The sequence below is a fragment of the Elgaria multicarinata genome, chromosome 11, assembly GCF_023053635.1.
Source record: "Elgaria multicarinata webbii isolate HBS135686 ecotype San Diego chromosome 11, rElgMul1.1.pri, whole genome shotgun sequence".
In the NCBI taxonomy this organism is placed as follows: Eukaryota; Metazoa; Chordata; class Lepidosauria; order Squamata; family Anguidae; genus Elgaria; species Elgaria multicarinata.
In genome coordinates, this window is record NC_086181.1 from 10421298 (window position 1) to 10437120 (window position 15823).

General features: G+C 44.3%; 1 protein-coding gene across 3 annotated transcripts in view; it reads right to left on the bottom strand.

Moving 5' to 3' along the window:
* The window catches only part of MLLT6 (MLLT6, PHD finger containing), a 119470-nt gene that overhangs the window by 27185 nt on the left and 76462 nt on the right, over positions 1–15823 (bottom strand). For all 3 annotated transcript variants that reach the window (XM_063138509.1, XM_063138510.1, XM_063138508.1), the window contains exons 9-10: positions 2954–3131; positions 697–1293 (exon numbers count right to left, since the gene is read on the bottom strand). In XM_063138509.1, the coding sequence (XP_062994579.1) occupies positions 697–1293; positions 2954–3131 (775 nt within the window). The remainder of the gene's footprint in view (positions 1–696; positions 1294–2953; positions 3132–15823) is intronic.

Genomic DNA, 15823 nt, shown 5'->3' on the forward strand with positions numbered 1-15823 from the left:
GCTTCCTAGCACTTGCTAGAGAAAAAATAGACTCCCCCCACCCCCACTTTACAATGGTGGGATACAGGTCATAAACTGTGGGAGGGAACCTGGAGGTTGACAACATCATGTAAAGGACTCACAAACTTCCGTGAGCAACCAATCTTGATCACACAATATAAGCCCCATGTGGAGAAGCTTTAAGTTAGTTGGACATTAGACATGAGCAAAGTCTTAAGAACGTAAGAAGACCTATGCTGGATCAGACCAAGGTCTATCTAGTTCAGCATTCTCTTCACGAAATGGGCAACCAGCTGTTGATCAGGAACCCAAAAGCAGGGCATGATGGCAACACCACCCTCCCACCGACGTTCTCCTGCAACTCTTGCAAAGTGCATACTGCTCCTGATACTGGAGAGAGCACATAGCCATCACTGCTGGCAGCCATTAATAGCCTTCTCCGCCATGAATTAGTCTAATCCCTTTTTAAAGCCATCCCAATTGGTGGTGGTCACTAGTGGGATGGCTTTAAAAGGGGATTACATAGTTTAACTCTGCATTGTGGAAAGAGGTCCTCCCGATTTCCATGGGAACTCAGTGCAACTAACTCAGTGCAACTAACTAACCCTCGCTCTGAAAAAAATGGAAGCCCAGATTCTCAGAACGCTGCACCAGACGCTGCGTCCTGCCCCTACGCCCTGAGGGAGTGGTACAGACCTGATCCCAGGAGCGGGGATTCCAGACTGAGGCTTGGAAGGGTTGCGGCATGGCTGAAATTCCGCGAGGATCCGCCAATGCTGGAGCTGACCAGGGACCCGCCAGAGAAGGGTGAAGAGGAGGTAGCCGTGGACCCAACCAGCTGGGCTCCTAGGACTTCCTTGTTCTTGCTACCTTTGGGCCTCCCTGGTCCGTGTTTGCTTTTCTTGCTGGTCTTGTGCTTTTTTTCCTTCAGGACCTCTCCCTCCTCCCCGGCGAGGGACGGCACTCGCTTGTGGCTGCTTCCGCCACTGCCAGCGCTTCCTGCTGGAGGGCCACCACCTGTGTTTGAGGCCTTGTAGTCCACGGGGGAAGCGTCGCGGCCTCTCTGCTGGCTGACGGCCGAGGTGGAGAAGCGCATGATGGAGCCGAAGCCTGAGAAGATCACCTTCTGCTCAAAGACGTCCCCCTTCTGCCCTTCGTACAGCGGGGAGCAGTGCGCGGAGGAGGAGGACGACGAGACGGGCTTGCGGTATTTCTCTTCTTCGGGTGGCGGCTGCTCAAGCTTCGGGAAGGTTACAAAGTCCTGGGAGAAGGGCAAGGAGCTGCATGAGGTACCTGAAAAGGGGATGAAGGGAAATCCTGAAACCTACAGCAGGCATGGAGGGATGACAGCCAGAACTGTCACAGATCAAAGACTGTTTGTTTGCTTATAAAGCAGCTAAAGTTCATAGAATCATAGAATAGCAGAGTTGGAAGGGGCCTACTGGGCCATCGAGTCCAACCCCCAGCTCAATGCAGGAATCCACCCTAAAGCATCCCTGATAGATGGTTGTCCAGCTGCCTCTTGAAGGCCCCTAGTGTGGGAGAGCCCACCACCTCCCTAGGCCGACGAGACCACATTATGCCAATCCTTTTCCAGCTTCATTGGCTGCCAGTCCAGGTCCGGGCCCAATTCAAAGTGCTGGTATTGACATTTAAAGCCCTAAACGGTTTGGGGCCAGGTTATCTGAAGGAACGCCTCCTCCCATATGTACCTGCCCGGACCTTAAGATCATCTACAGGGGCCCTTCTCTGTGAGCCCCTGCCAAAGGAAGTGAGGCAGGTGGCTACTAGGAGGAGGGCTTTCTCCGCTGTGGCACCCCGGTTGTGGAACGAGCTCCCCAGAGAGGTCCGCCTGGCGCCTACACTGTACTGCTTTCGTCGCCAGCTGAAGACCTTTTTATTCACTCAGTATTTTAACACTTAATTTTAACTTAAATTTAAATTTTACTGTTTTAACTCTGTATTTTAATCTTATAATCAACTTTGCTGTGTGGTTTTATCCTGGTTGCGCTTTTTATACTGTATTTTGTAATTGTGTTTTTAACCTGTTGGATGTTTTTTGTGGTTTTAATTTTTGTGAACCGCCCAGAGAGCTTCGGCTATTAGGCGGTATAAAAATGTAATAAATAAATAAATAAATAAATAGGTAACTGATTTCACCGTCGCACTGCTCTAACAGTCAGGAAGTTTTTCCTGATGTCCAGCTGGAATCTGGCTTCCTTTAACTTGAGGCCGTTATTCCGTGTCCTGCACTCTGGGAGGATTGATGATTGCCTTGCACAGATACTCTTCTGCAAGGCCAGGCCAGAGATGACAGCAGCTTCCTGCCTACTGATCAACGGCCACTTGGTTGACGAAAATTACAGTCAAAAAGTCAGAATCCACCCAGGAGGACCAAATGAAGAGGAGGACAGGGCTCCTGTATCTTTAAAAGTTGTCAAGAAATGGGAATTTCAGCAGGTGTCATTTGTATGCGTGCAGCACCTGGTGAAAGTCCCTCTTCATCACAACAGTTAAATTGCATGGGTTTTTCCCGTTTTCACAATATATTTTTTGCTCTGTTTGTTTTAAACTTTTTGTTTATTGTGAATATCAACAAACAAACAGTTAAAAGCTGCAGGAGCCCTGCCCTCTTTTGTATCTGGTCACTCTAGTATAGCCCCTGCAACTTTAACTGTTGTGATGAAGAGGGAATTTCAGCACGTACTGCATGTATACAAATTACACCTGCTGAAATTCCCTTTTCTAGACAACCTGTTTCCTGAAAACTTTGGCTTAATGGCCTAATTCTTCGCTTCATCATCGCTTTGCTGTTCAATGATTAGGGTTAGAGACTTAGCTATTCTGAAACAAGGCCAGTTGCTAAAAGGGTGGTGGCCCCAGCCAATTGCCTTAGTGTATACCACTGTCAATCTGACCCCACCAGTTCTCCCAGTTCCTTCTCATCGTTCACCTGGAGGTGGAAATGCCCCACTGGAAGAGGATGAGCCAAAACCCGTTGAGCTTTTCCCACTTCCGGACTTCTTGGCCTTGTGGCTTGTGCCATGGCTTGAAGACTTCTTGCCTTTCACCTCTGACCTGATGACCTCCGAGATTTCTTTAGTGCTCTCGTGGTGGTTGGTGGAACTCGGCTGAAATGAGCAATGGGAGAAAGCAAAAGAGTGTGCGTTGAAATTGATATATTGTACCTTTTACATGCAAGTTCTAACTGCTGAGTTTGTGGGATAAAGTAAATACACTCAAGATTAACATTCTACCTCAGATTGCTTATGTTATACCTGGGATACCTCTATCTATACTTGGCAAATATTTTCAAAACCTCAATCTTCTTTTTCATATATATATATATATATATATATATATATATATATATTTGTGTGGGGGGGTGTCCTCCCCACCACAAATATCCTTGAAAAGGATGCACCTTCCAATTAGAGAAAGTGGGCTTTACTTTCCGGATCTTGATTTATATCATTGGGCCTACCTAATGCCTTGCACTAAGTTTTGGTCTTTTCCACTTAGAACAGATTTTCAACCTTGGCCAGTTTCGGAATCTTCCTGTCTGGATCCTCTCTAAAGGTTCTCAGCATATTAAAACAGACTGGGTTCTTCCCACAACTACGGCTGTTACAGACGTGTCTGGTATAATGTCACATCAATTACATTTTGATGCATTTTCTCAAGCTAAATTGAATCTGCGAGGAAACCGAGAATTAAAAACTGGTAAGAAAATGTTTTTGTGGTGGACTTGGACAGATAAGTTGACTTTTACCATGGATCAGTGGGTGCTGATGATGAGTTTTTGTCATTCTCAGCTTTACGTGCAAATAGGATTTGCCTGTTACGACTGAATAGCAATACATGCAATTGCGACATTTATTAGAATCCAGGTTTGTCCCTGCCCCTTTTACACCTTCAGGGCCTCCTTTGTTATTGGAAGCCCCTATTGAAGGTGATCAATTATATCAACCTATGATCCATGTTTATAAATGCTTATTATTGGTGAATAAATATGATACACAGGCTCAAGCCGAAATGGAATAGGGAAGTGGATTGCCCCTTTAGCGTCTGCATCTGAAGCATCTATGGATCTCAGCTTGTGCCTTATTCAGCAAATACTCATTTCGCGTCTATTGGACACCACAACATCTCTTTAATAAGGCTTTGACTAAGTTGAAATTCTTCTGTGTATTTGGCTATCCCCCAACTATGCAGAAACCACTACCTTGATTTTGGGTGGCCCCATTTTGATTCCAAACTGATAGGCACTCAATCACCTGAGTTGGTACTAGAAGGAATGATGTAAGGTGCAGGCCCCTCCATGCAAGACCAGGATGTGGGTTCTTCAGTTACAGCCAATGCATAGTGCCTGAGAAGCAGCTGAACTCCACCCACTTCCACTGTTCTTTCAGGCATATCTGATTGGTTTCTACCTAAGCCAATGAATTGTCTTGAACTCCTATAAACTCTTCCCAACCATGTCAGTCTCAGACTTTCTGTGATGCCCAACTGGGGCAACATTGTCTAAGCAGTACACTGAGGGTTCTGGAGCTAGCCAGCCACCGACCCACCCACCCACAAAGTAAGTCACAATGTGTCTTTTAGAGCTCCCAGAGGTGGAGCTCTAAAAGGACTAGAAGCTTAATGCTGAAAGGAATGAGTCATCATAAGGACTTAAGGGGGAAGACAAAAGATGAAGAGCTTTCAAAGGGAGAACACTGATATTCCTAGACAAAGTTACAGCAACGACAGGCATCCCTGAATGGGCAGGAGTTCTAAAGAATTCCTCCAGATGACATATACTCAGAGAAAATAAGCATCCTCCTTCACAAAAGAATCATCCAATGCTAGGGTGACCATATGGAAAGGAGGACAGGGCTCCTGTATCTTTAAGAGTTGTCTAGAAAGGGGAATTTCAGCAGGTGTCATTTGTATGCATGCAGCACCTGGCGAAATTCCCTCTTCATCACAACAGTTAAAGCTTTTGTATCTGGTCACTCAGGGCAGGGTTCCTGCAGCGTTAACTTTTGTGATGAAGAGGGAATTTCATCAGGTGCTGCATTCATACAAATGACACCTGCTGAAATTCCCTTTTTTATACAAGTCCTGTCCTCCTTTCCATATGGCCATCCTATGCAACACAAAAGCAGTGATACCTGGATAAAAAAATCTATTCCATTTCCCCTGGTATGTTTAATCAAGCCAACACTGTGCAACAGCTGGGAGGCTAAAATGCATTCCAGATGTGTCAGAGGTACATGGAAGAGAGAGAGGGGTGAAATTCCAAAGCAGAGGCTTGTGCCTTCTCTGGGCAGGCAACCCCTTGGATGTTAAACGTTACAAATGTTACAAACTCAGAGGGATCCGTGACAATCCATCTGAGTTTCTGCATCTGCCAAATGTGGGGAAGCACAAACGGGAAGGAGCACAGCAAGAGCAGCACAACTATGCTAAACCCTCAAGGGTAGTGCAAAAAATGACCCCTATCCCAAGCAGGTTCAGCCAGCATGCTGACCTCACTAACCACACCTCTGAAAAAGAAGACCAAAGAATTTCCTTCTTGTCTCCTTGCTAATATATTTTGGAACCCACTAAGAACAGGTGACGACGTCACAGGTGAGCTGGGAGAGATAGGGGTGGGAGGGGGGGAATAATCCAGAATCCACATCAAAGGGCTTCTTTTTAATCCACCAGGCCAAAAGATGATGGAGTGAATAATAACATTATAATGCCAGGCAACAACTTGACTCAGAAACGGAATCCTGAATGGAAAATTCATTACAGTTTCGAACAGACAGCACTAAAGTAGATATTTTTGGGGATTACTGGCACGATGTTCGGATGTTTCAATTTAACTTCGAAAACAGGCAACCAACATATGAAACAAACTTGTCACCACTCTTCTCAGGTGGTGCCTCCTCCGTGTCCCTTGGCTGGGAGTCGAGAACTTGGCATCTCGGGAGACTGGCAGATATTTCAACCATTCACCCTGCATGGGGAATCTAAAAATAGTCTCCCCCATCCTGGTGTGGTCCAACACATCTGGAGGGCAACTCCCATCATTTCCAGCCAGCATAGCCATGCTGGCTGGGGATGATGGGAGTTGTGGTCCAATAGATTTGGAGAAGGCTGGTTTAGAAGTTCTCCAACTTTCCCTGTTCTACAAGGTGTTCCATGCCCTGACTGGCTCCCAGCCTCACATTCTGACTGGCCAGGAATGGCAGCTCTCTCTACGATTCCTTCTTAATTCAAGTCACTCCCTTGTCTGCAAGCTAGGATCTCCTTTCTCTCCACCCTCCTTTGCTCACAGACTCCCTCTTGGGATGAAAACAGCAAAGAGTCTTGTGGCACCTGAAAGACTAACACATTTATTATGACCAAAGCCATCACTAGTGAAATGGTCTCGCCCATAAATGTTGATGCGTAGAGTGACCGCCATCCGCCTAACCCAGCTGCCAGCCCCAGGCCCTTGGCCAGTTGGCTTATGGCCAATCAGCTAGGCATCTGGCTGCAACTGGAATCATTTCACCACCAGTTCCTTGACTTTTTGCTTCAGCCCTTTTGAAAGCTTGTCCCCAGTCTTTCTGGGAGCTGGTTCATTCTTCTCCTTCTCTCTTCTATCTCCAGCCTCCAAGGCACGGGATCAGCAGTATTCAGAACGCAAATAAAACAATCCATGAGGGTTTAGACAGAAACACACACATACATCCCATAAACTACTACCTGGAAGAAGTATACCTGATTCTCAGTCTCTCCACCCAGTATTCCTTCAAGCTCTGCCCTGTGAAGCAAAAGAACATCTCCTGTGTTCTGGCTTGTGAGATGAACTGCTACAAGGAATGACTGAGACTAGAGGAAGCGAGTAAGCTAAATGCGGGGGGTGGGGGGAGCAGGAAAAACCACTGGCAGAAGAATTGTGTGCCTCGGATTAGACTAGGACTTCTGATAGCAGGAGGAGAGAGGAAGAACAATAAACAATCAAATGCTGACGAAAGTCCTCCCCCCCCCCCCCCGCCTGCCACTGTGTACAAACAAAACAAAAGGGATGCAGTGAAACAATGAACAAAAGCCATGTGTCACTGAGCGAAGAGCAGTGTGTTGGTTAGACATGACGTCTGTTAGAGGGGGCTGTCCATACTTGTCGGAAGAAAGCAATCCAAACCGCCTCCCCAAAGTTAGGAACTGTGTGCCACCCAGAATGCTGAGTCGACTGATCGGAGTGGCGAATTACGTGGCTCAAAACCACCTTAGCCTCGTTCTCACTAAAGTGGTCAACCTGAGTCTAGGTCAGTCTTCCCCAACCAGCTGGTGCCCTCCAGGTCTTCTGGATGACAACTCCAAGGATTCCTGGCCATTAGCTACGCTGGCTGGGGTTGATGGGAGTCGAAGCCCAAAACATCTGGAACGCTGGTCTAGGTTGTGTGTGCACGTGTCGGATTTATGAAATGGTCCTTCTCCACATAGAGAACCAGTATGTCAGTGAGAAGGGTTAATGCAGACTGCAGGCAGGTGCTCACATGATCAAATACTTCTACATGGTTATTATTTTCTAAATCCAAACACATAGAAAATTAGTGTGTCAGGGTTATGTTCTCCTTGAAATGCTAACTTTCTAAGTGGAGGGAATTTTTGCATGGAGGAACCTTCAATCATCTCCCTCTGTCTCTCTCTTACTTTTATGCACACATACCCTGCAGTCTGAAGTGGTATATCCCAGACATAGGTTTCCTAGCTCCGTGAAAAGAAGGACCCCGTCTTGTTCTGATTTGTACCCCTTTTGCGGGAGCACAGCTGAATTTTCCCAGAATTCACTTCTATGGCTCTTGGGGACACTCGCTCACTATCCCTGGATTTACCAGTATCTCCAAATGCAGCCTGCTTCCTGTCTCCCATAGAACTCAAAGGAAGCCAGTGAGTTCACTGAAGCAGGTTTGCACGTACAGATATATGATAGCTTCATTTCAATTTTTTGTTTGGTCAGGATTTACCCAGTTCATACCTTCTGGACCAAACATGAACTCAAACACAATCTGTGGTCGAAGTCTGGACATTCCTGAGATTGCAATGTGTTTCGAGGCTTCCCCGTGCTCCAAAAAAGGGGTTTGGCGGCACGCGTACATTTGAAAAATACGCATAAAAATGAGTACTATTGAAAAATGCACACGGACACGCTTTAATCAATGGGAGAGGAATGCATACAGCTAAAAGATGTGCACAATTGATGTGTACCTTTGGGAAAATATACATAAAAATACACACAGATTTGTTTGTGGAAAAAAAACCATGAAGATAATGATCTGGTTTGGATGTAAGAAGGAACGAGGTTTGAGAGGGAATTTGGGGAACTTCAGCAAACTCATGTTTTGCTTGTATGGTCATTCGAGCTGCAAGTTCAATTCAGTTATAGTACTGAACCAAATTCCTGGATTCCGAATGAGCTCAGAAGCACCCTTTCTTAAATTCTAAGTGTACACCCTTTTTGACCTGGCTCCGGGTGGTGGATTTTGAGGTTTGCATAGAAAGCAAAACAGATCTGATAACCGTGAAGTCTTCCCTGCCCTGCCCTACGCCAAGGGTGTCCTCCTTTTTTTTGCTCCCATATTATTATTATTATTTATTTATATAGCACCATCAATGTACATGGTGCTGTACAGATTACACAGTAAATAGCAAGGTACACTGTGCTCCTTCTTACCTGCGGCCCCTGCAGTGCAGTTGACCTCCAGCTTCTCTCCCTTGGAAGCCTTGATATTAAAATACTTTTAGACTACCCTTCGTAATGCAATGTGTTTTTCAACAAAACCAAGAAACCAAGAAGTGCGACACCACCATCATTAAAAAACAACAACGCAAATTAAAAATGGGTCTTGCTGCAAGTCAAAATGAATTTCAGGAGACCAGCATTTTTGGTTAAAAGCATCTCATGTAGCACAGGTGGAAATAAAGCCCATCTGAAACCTTGGAGGGCCTCTGCCACTTCAACCAAACAATAGTGGGCTACATCAGGGGAGTCCAACCATTTTGGACCAGTGGGCACATTTGGGAATTTGAGAAACAGCTGTGGGCACCATCACAAAAGCGCTCCCACAGAGGATGTGGCTAGCCACATAATGGCTAGGGGTGAGCGAACTCACCTGCGCCAGCTTCGGGGGGGCGCTTGCCCCATTGCAGCTGTCATCGGCCCCCACTCACCAGCCACACAAGCCCCTTCTGAGGCTCACCTTGGCTTGGTGAGAGCTCAGCAGCCACCCGTGTTCTGAAATCATACACTTCCCCCTTCCTGTATAAACGCCGGCCGACAATAATGCAACAGGGGGGAAGGGCACAATTTCCAGAGCCTCTTTAAATTGTGCATCCCCCCCACCCCTGCACCAATGTCGGCTTTAAAGTCCCCGGCCATTGGCGCAAGGGTAAAGGCACAAATTGCAACTATGAATCACAATAATTTTTAAAAACGTTGTGAACCGCCCTGAGAGCTTCCCTGAGAGCTTCAGCTATCGGGCAATACAGCTGAAGATAATAAATAAATAAATAAGAAAGTTGTCATATGCAGGTTGTGCAATGAAACGCAAATCAAATACACAGCGAAGTATATAAAATTATATAGAAAAACATTAGACAAATGATGGAACCTCCATGTTCTGAGTCATGGCTAAGGATGGGGGAGAAATTCACTCCATTTGCATTTTAATGCAGACTTGCTTAATTCGTACTTACTGTGATACTCACACTTTCCCTAACACTGCAATGCAGTTCTCCAATCAAAAAATGCACACACACAAATCACATACTAGTGAAAATAACATAAAATGCATTGCATTAGGGGAAAGTGCTTGCAAAATCTTCATATATCAGGCAAAGCTGCATACAAAAATGTGTGTATTAGGGGAAATGGTCACAAAAATGCATACGAATTTTCACGATGCCTTTTAAGGTTGGAAAAATGAGAAACTGAGCAAAACCAAACGGTCAGATTCATTTATTATTTGGACTGATACCTGACTGCTAGATTCAACAGATATCTCCCTCGCATTCTGCTTGTGAGCTTCCCCAAGGCATCCAGTTGGATAGTGATGGAAAAAAATGCTGGACTATAAGGATCCTTGGTCTAATCCAGCAAGCCTATTTTTGTGTCCTTACATGTGCAAAAGTGTGTGTGTGTGTGTGTGTGTGTGTGTGTGTGTGTGTGTGTGTGTGTATGAAATCAGGGCTTAATTTGAGATTGGGAAACAGTTTTAGAAGGGGTATGTATGTATGTGTTATGTATGTAAAGATAGTGCTCTGAGAAGTGTGAAACAGTCATGAAAAAAAGAGCACCTCTGAGCATGTGTAGAATATTCCTCCTATCGCACTGGTATAAGCACAACTAACCAATCCCTGAGGATGGGCCACAGAGCTTTCGAGTTAGTCAGGGCAGGATGACTCCCAGGCATGCTTGAACTGTAAGCATTTCTCATTTTGGAAATTAAGCCCTCTTTAAATCTCTTTCTCATACTGATTTTATATCCAAAAGGATTTAGGTCAGCTGGAATCTCGGGTGACATTAGGAAGCCCAGTGGGAACTCCGCCTATGGCATGACAGCATCCAATTAAAATACCTCTTCCTCTATCACAGCCTCCTGACCTGGATTATGATGAAGACTGGGGAGGGAACATGAACCAAAGGAAGCAATTGAGAGAGGAGTAGGGGATGGATTTGGAGAGCCAGATGTTGGAGGCTCTCCATTTGTGGCACTGTGCTGAATGCCTGCCAACAAGGAATCAGAAAGTTTGCAGTTCGTGCAGCAGGTGGGGGGATATCCAGGAGGCATCCAGCACTGAGGGAAAGGATGCTGGTTTAGGTCTGGTCTGCATATGCAGCAGAATCAGATGGCAGGATGGGCTGCACCACTTCAGGCAGCAAGTGAGAGGAGACCATTTTCGAATGCTCCCCTCTGCTAAACCTTCCCTGTAAACAGAGAACCAGCATGATAGATAAATATCTTGGCTCGTCAATATGCTAGTTTTCTATCTGCAGTTTGGTTTTGTTTTTACTTGGGGGAGGATCAAAACTGTATTCTGGAGTGATATGGTCCAATCTACCACCTTATTCTTTTCTGGCATGGGTAGATGAGGACCTCAGTTAAACACCAGTCAAGGGAAGAGAGGTCAGTGTATGGATCTCTTCTCGATCCTCCCAGAGTGCAGGACACGGAATAACGGGCTCAAGTTAAAGGAAGCCAGATTCTAGCTGGACATCAGGAAAAACTCTCTGACTGTTAGAGCAGTAAGACAATGGAATCAGTTACCTAGGGAGGTTGTGGGCTCTCCCACACTAGAGGCCTTCAAGAGGCAGCTGGACAACCATCTGTCAGGGAAGCTTTAAGGGTGGATTCCTGCATTGAACAGGGGGTTGGACTCATGGCCTTGTAGGCCCCTTCCAACTCTGCTAGTCTTTGATTCTATTATCCCCCAAGTGTAACGGAGGACAGAGTAACATTGGAAGCTGGCTTATGCGAAGTCAGACCACTGGCCCATGTAGCCCAGTATTGTTGACACTGGCTGTTAGTGGCTCTCCTGGGTTTCAGGCAGGTGTTTTTCCAGCCTTACCTGCAGAAGTCAGGATTGAACCTGGGGCTACTGTATGCAAAGCCGGTTCTCTACCACTGAGTTTTCCAGTACTAGGTTATCCTTTCTGAGATGAGACAAGAAATCAATGAGGAACAGAAACAAGACTGCCCCCCAAAAAACAAGATGGAAAACATATCTCTCTCTCTCTCTCTCTCTCTCTCTCTCTCTCTCTCTCTCACTTCAGTTGGCTTTAAAAGTAAAGCTTGAACTGATTTTCACTTAACAGGCTTCGAAATAACCTGCTTGTTTGCATATTGGCACAGAATGCCAACTCGGCTGCCTTAGCAACTGCGCCCCCAACTCTCTCTTTCCCAGCCAATCCAAAAGAGGCAATTGGCATTGTTGGCACTGCGTTGTAAGCCCAGGGCTACGCACTTGCTCTTGCACTTTCTTCAGCCATACAGACGCCGATCCAATTGAATTCAGAATTCAGACTCCCCTGAAAAAAGAAGGCTTCCTAGAGATTGATAAATGAGGTTAGAGATTTTTTTTAGACATTTAAAGCGGTCGCCACAAGAATGTAGTTCCAAATAGTCCGGCGTGTCTTGAGACCACAAATGGCTGCACATCTACTGGCAAGCTTTCAAGACACTGCTTTTTTTTTTTTTGGTCAAGGAACTGGCATTTGCTGAAGCACAACTGGTTACCCCATTCACAAGATGGCGACACCGCCCGTGCCAAGACTGGTCAGTTCAATCCTCAGTTGAGCACAGGAATTTGTTGTTGTTTTTTGCAAGACGCGACTACAAAATGGTGAAATGTTGCATCACCAATAAGCACAGGCAGCAGGGACAGTGTGTGTGTGTGTGTGCATGACAGCTTTCATGGAAGGCAACCTCCCTCCCTAGCCCAAACAGTTCAACCTTAAGCCATTTTGGTGGTTAAGGAGGAAGATCAGAAAGGCACCAGCCCTTCCCACTATCTAACCTGGATTAGGATCCACCGGGAAGTTCTCCTGCCTACATATCAGTGAAACAAAGTACCGTATTCTTGCACAGGGCCCGCATGTTTCAGTGGGACTTGTGCAGGAAAACTTCCTGGTGGATTCTGTCCCTTGTTAATTAAGATGTATGCATGGGGTAGGGTTGTCATCTTGCACCTAAGGTACCAAAATGGACTGGGCCGCCTGTTTCGGCCAAGGCCCTTTCCCCCACTGTCTTACACGCGACTACGTTCTGATGAGGCTCTTTTTTTTAAAAAAGGAAACAGTGGGTTAATTGTCTACAAGCCAAGCTAAGCAGCCAGGTTTTAAGTTTCACTGAGACCTTGAGAATAATCTTCTTAGCATGTCAGCTCCAGACAGCTCCCTGAATGGGGCGACTCCATGGGTGATGAAAGAGAGAGTCTAATTGCACTCATATAAGCCAGGAGAACATCGGGGAGAGGGAAGGAGGGAGGGGTGTCGGGGGCGGGGGTTGGGTTTCCACGCCACTGTAAAGAAGCAGCTACAATCTTTCCTATATGACCGCCTCCAAACACTCCATCCCAGAAATAGATATCCCATCATTCCTTGCAAGGACGGAGGTCAGTCAACAGGATGGCCAAGAGAGCAAAGACTGTAATGAATCTCACTGGGTACCCCACAACTCCCCTCAAATATTGAAATTTCTTTTTAGTGATGGTCCAGGGCCCATCTCAAAGGAGCTGTACATTGAAAGGACTGAACCGCTTCCAATCCCAAAGCCACATATTGAACTTGTGTGTGGCCAGTCTGGTATTTAATAGGGTTATTGGAGCCTAGCCTAGAATTCCGACAAGACGTACCAACTCACCAAATGGCCTAAATCAGCCTTCCCTATCCCAGCACCCTCCAGATGTGTTGGGCTACATCAAGCCATAGGCCATGCTGGACAGATGCATTTCCTAGGTTTTGGGCATCAGGTGGTATTTTTCTCCCCTTGTCCTGCACTCTGATGCTTGCTTGCTGAGGCACCTGCACAGGACCAATCCATGTAGGAGCAGCCCTATCATATTTGCCCCACCTGGGAATGATCTGTACAGCCTAATCCATGGAAAGTTGCCTTAGCTTCCATATGTACAGTTTCTGTAGATTTAAAATTGAGGCCGATTCAATAAAAATGGATCTTTCGCGTATATTGGACACCACAGAGACTTGTTAAGAGGCTAACTAGCACTGCCAGATGCTGGCAGTTAGTTTATTTATTTATTTATTTTATTACATTTATATCCCACCTTAATGAGGACAATGCCTCATTGAGGCACATGATGTGGGGATGTCCTGTAGAGGCTTCTTTTGGCCAGAAGTCATCGATTGTATACATTTTCTCCTTGAAAAATCTATGATAACAGCAAATGTCCTTGTGCTTTTAAATTACATCTCTGTGATGTAGGGAGTAACAGGTGGACAGGAAAAGTGGATTCCAAGAGCCCTTACAGTTGCACAGAGACTTATACTTCAAGCCTGGAAGGATAAATCCCACCACCTATCATTCAATGGTCAGAAGATCTTACTGCTCTTGCTACATTTGAATGTTATCTCCTATAGCTGTCAATTTCATATGGATGCTTATTTCAGTATATGGGGTGATTATTTTGAGGTACATATTTACAAAGAAAGTGTTATATTCTCCTCCACCTCATTTTCTTTCTTCTTTTTTCTTTTTCTATATCAAGGGTGACGTAAATTAATCCTATGTGTAGATCAGTTTTATTATATGGCCTTTCTTACTTTTCTCCCCACCTTTATTGGGTGGTCATTATTGTATTTGCAATATATATATATATATATATATATATATATATATATATATATCTCCTGCTTGTTCATGCGTAACTGATGTAGTTCTCTTTTTTTAGATATATTTTTTATTTTTATTACAATAATAACGATAAAGAACAAAGGAAAAAACCTACTTAATACAATAATCTAATAATGATAATAACACTAACAACAACAATAATAATGATAATAATAATAACCATAATAAAAATGATAATAATAAAAAGTGCAACCCACCCCCTGGGACCATTATTCTCCACTCCAAAATTGTAACACATCTTGTAACGGTTTACACCCTTTCCCTTTTCCTAATACAAATTTGACAAATGGTTTCCAAATCTCCTCAAAATCGTTCAGCATTAATATTCCTTTCCTAACTTTCATACACCCCGTTAGCCTATCATTAATAGCAATCTCCCAGACTTCTTTATACCATTCTTCTATTTTATATTCTCTTTGTTCTTTCCAATTCCTAGCAATTATCAGTCTAGCTGCTGTTAGTAAATTTGTTATTAATTCTTTACTATTTTGCATACATTGGACCCCTTCATATATTGATAACAATGCTATCTTTGGGCCTATTTCTACCTTCCATCCCATTATTTGATTTATTTCTTTAAATACCATTTCCAAAAACTTCTGAATATTTTTACAATCCCACCACATATGAAAATACGTACCTATTTCCTGACACCCTCTCCAACAATTTACTGAATATTTCTTATCTATCTGGTGTAATCTATCTGGTGTTAAATACCACCACCATACTAATTTGTAGTAATTTTCTTTTATTCTTGTCGACATACTCTTTAATATACGTTGACTCCATATCTTCCCCCACTCTTGACCACTTAACTGTCCTACCATATCTTGGTCCCATATCATTTTAACATGTTCTTGTTGTTTTTCCATGCTCATTAGTATCTTATACACCACACTCTTTATACCCCTACCAACTAACTTTCCATTTTTGTTTTCTCTTTGTAAAATCAACCTTTCCGTTTCTGTACACTCTATATTTTCCTCTTTCCACTTTTTTGTCCATTGTTCTAGTTGTGGTGCCTCCATCTAAGCATTTTGCCTCTCTCTTACTAACTCTTTTATTTTGTCTTTGTCCATTTCCTTCATCCAATCTTTTAATTTATTTATTCCCTTTTCCCTTAAATCTTTCTCCAATTCTTTCTTCAAATTCTCTGGGAAATTCCCCATCATCACCACTGGTGTTAGGGGTGATATCTTTGGCATTAATTTTTCTTTATGTTTGGACCAAATCTCTATTATATTTTTCATCAGGGGGCTCTCTGTTCCCATTTCTTTCTTTTTTAAAAATTATATAAAAAATGTTCTCCAACCTATACTTCTTCTCTTGCCTCTCCCATTCTAACCATTCCAAATCTTTATTTCCTATCATCCTCTCTATCACATAACTTAATTGATTTGCAATGTAATACCACTTTATATTAGGGAGACCCA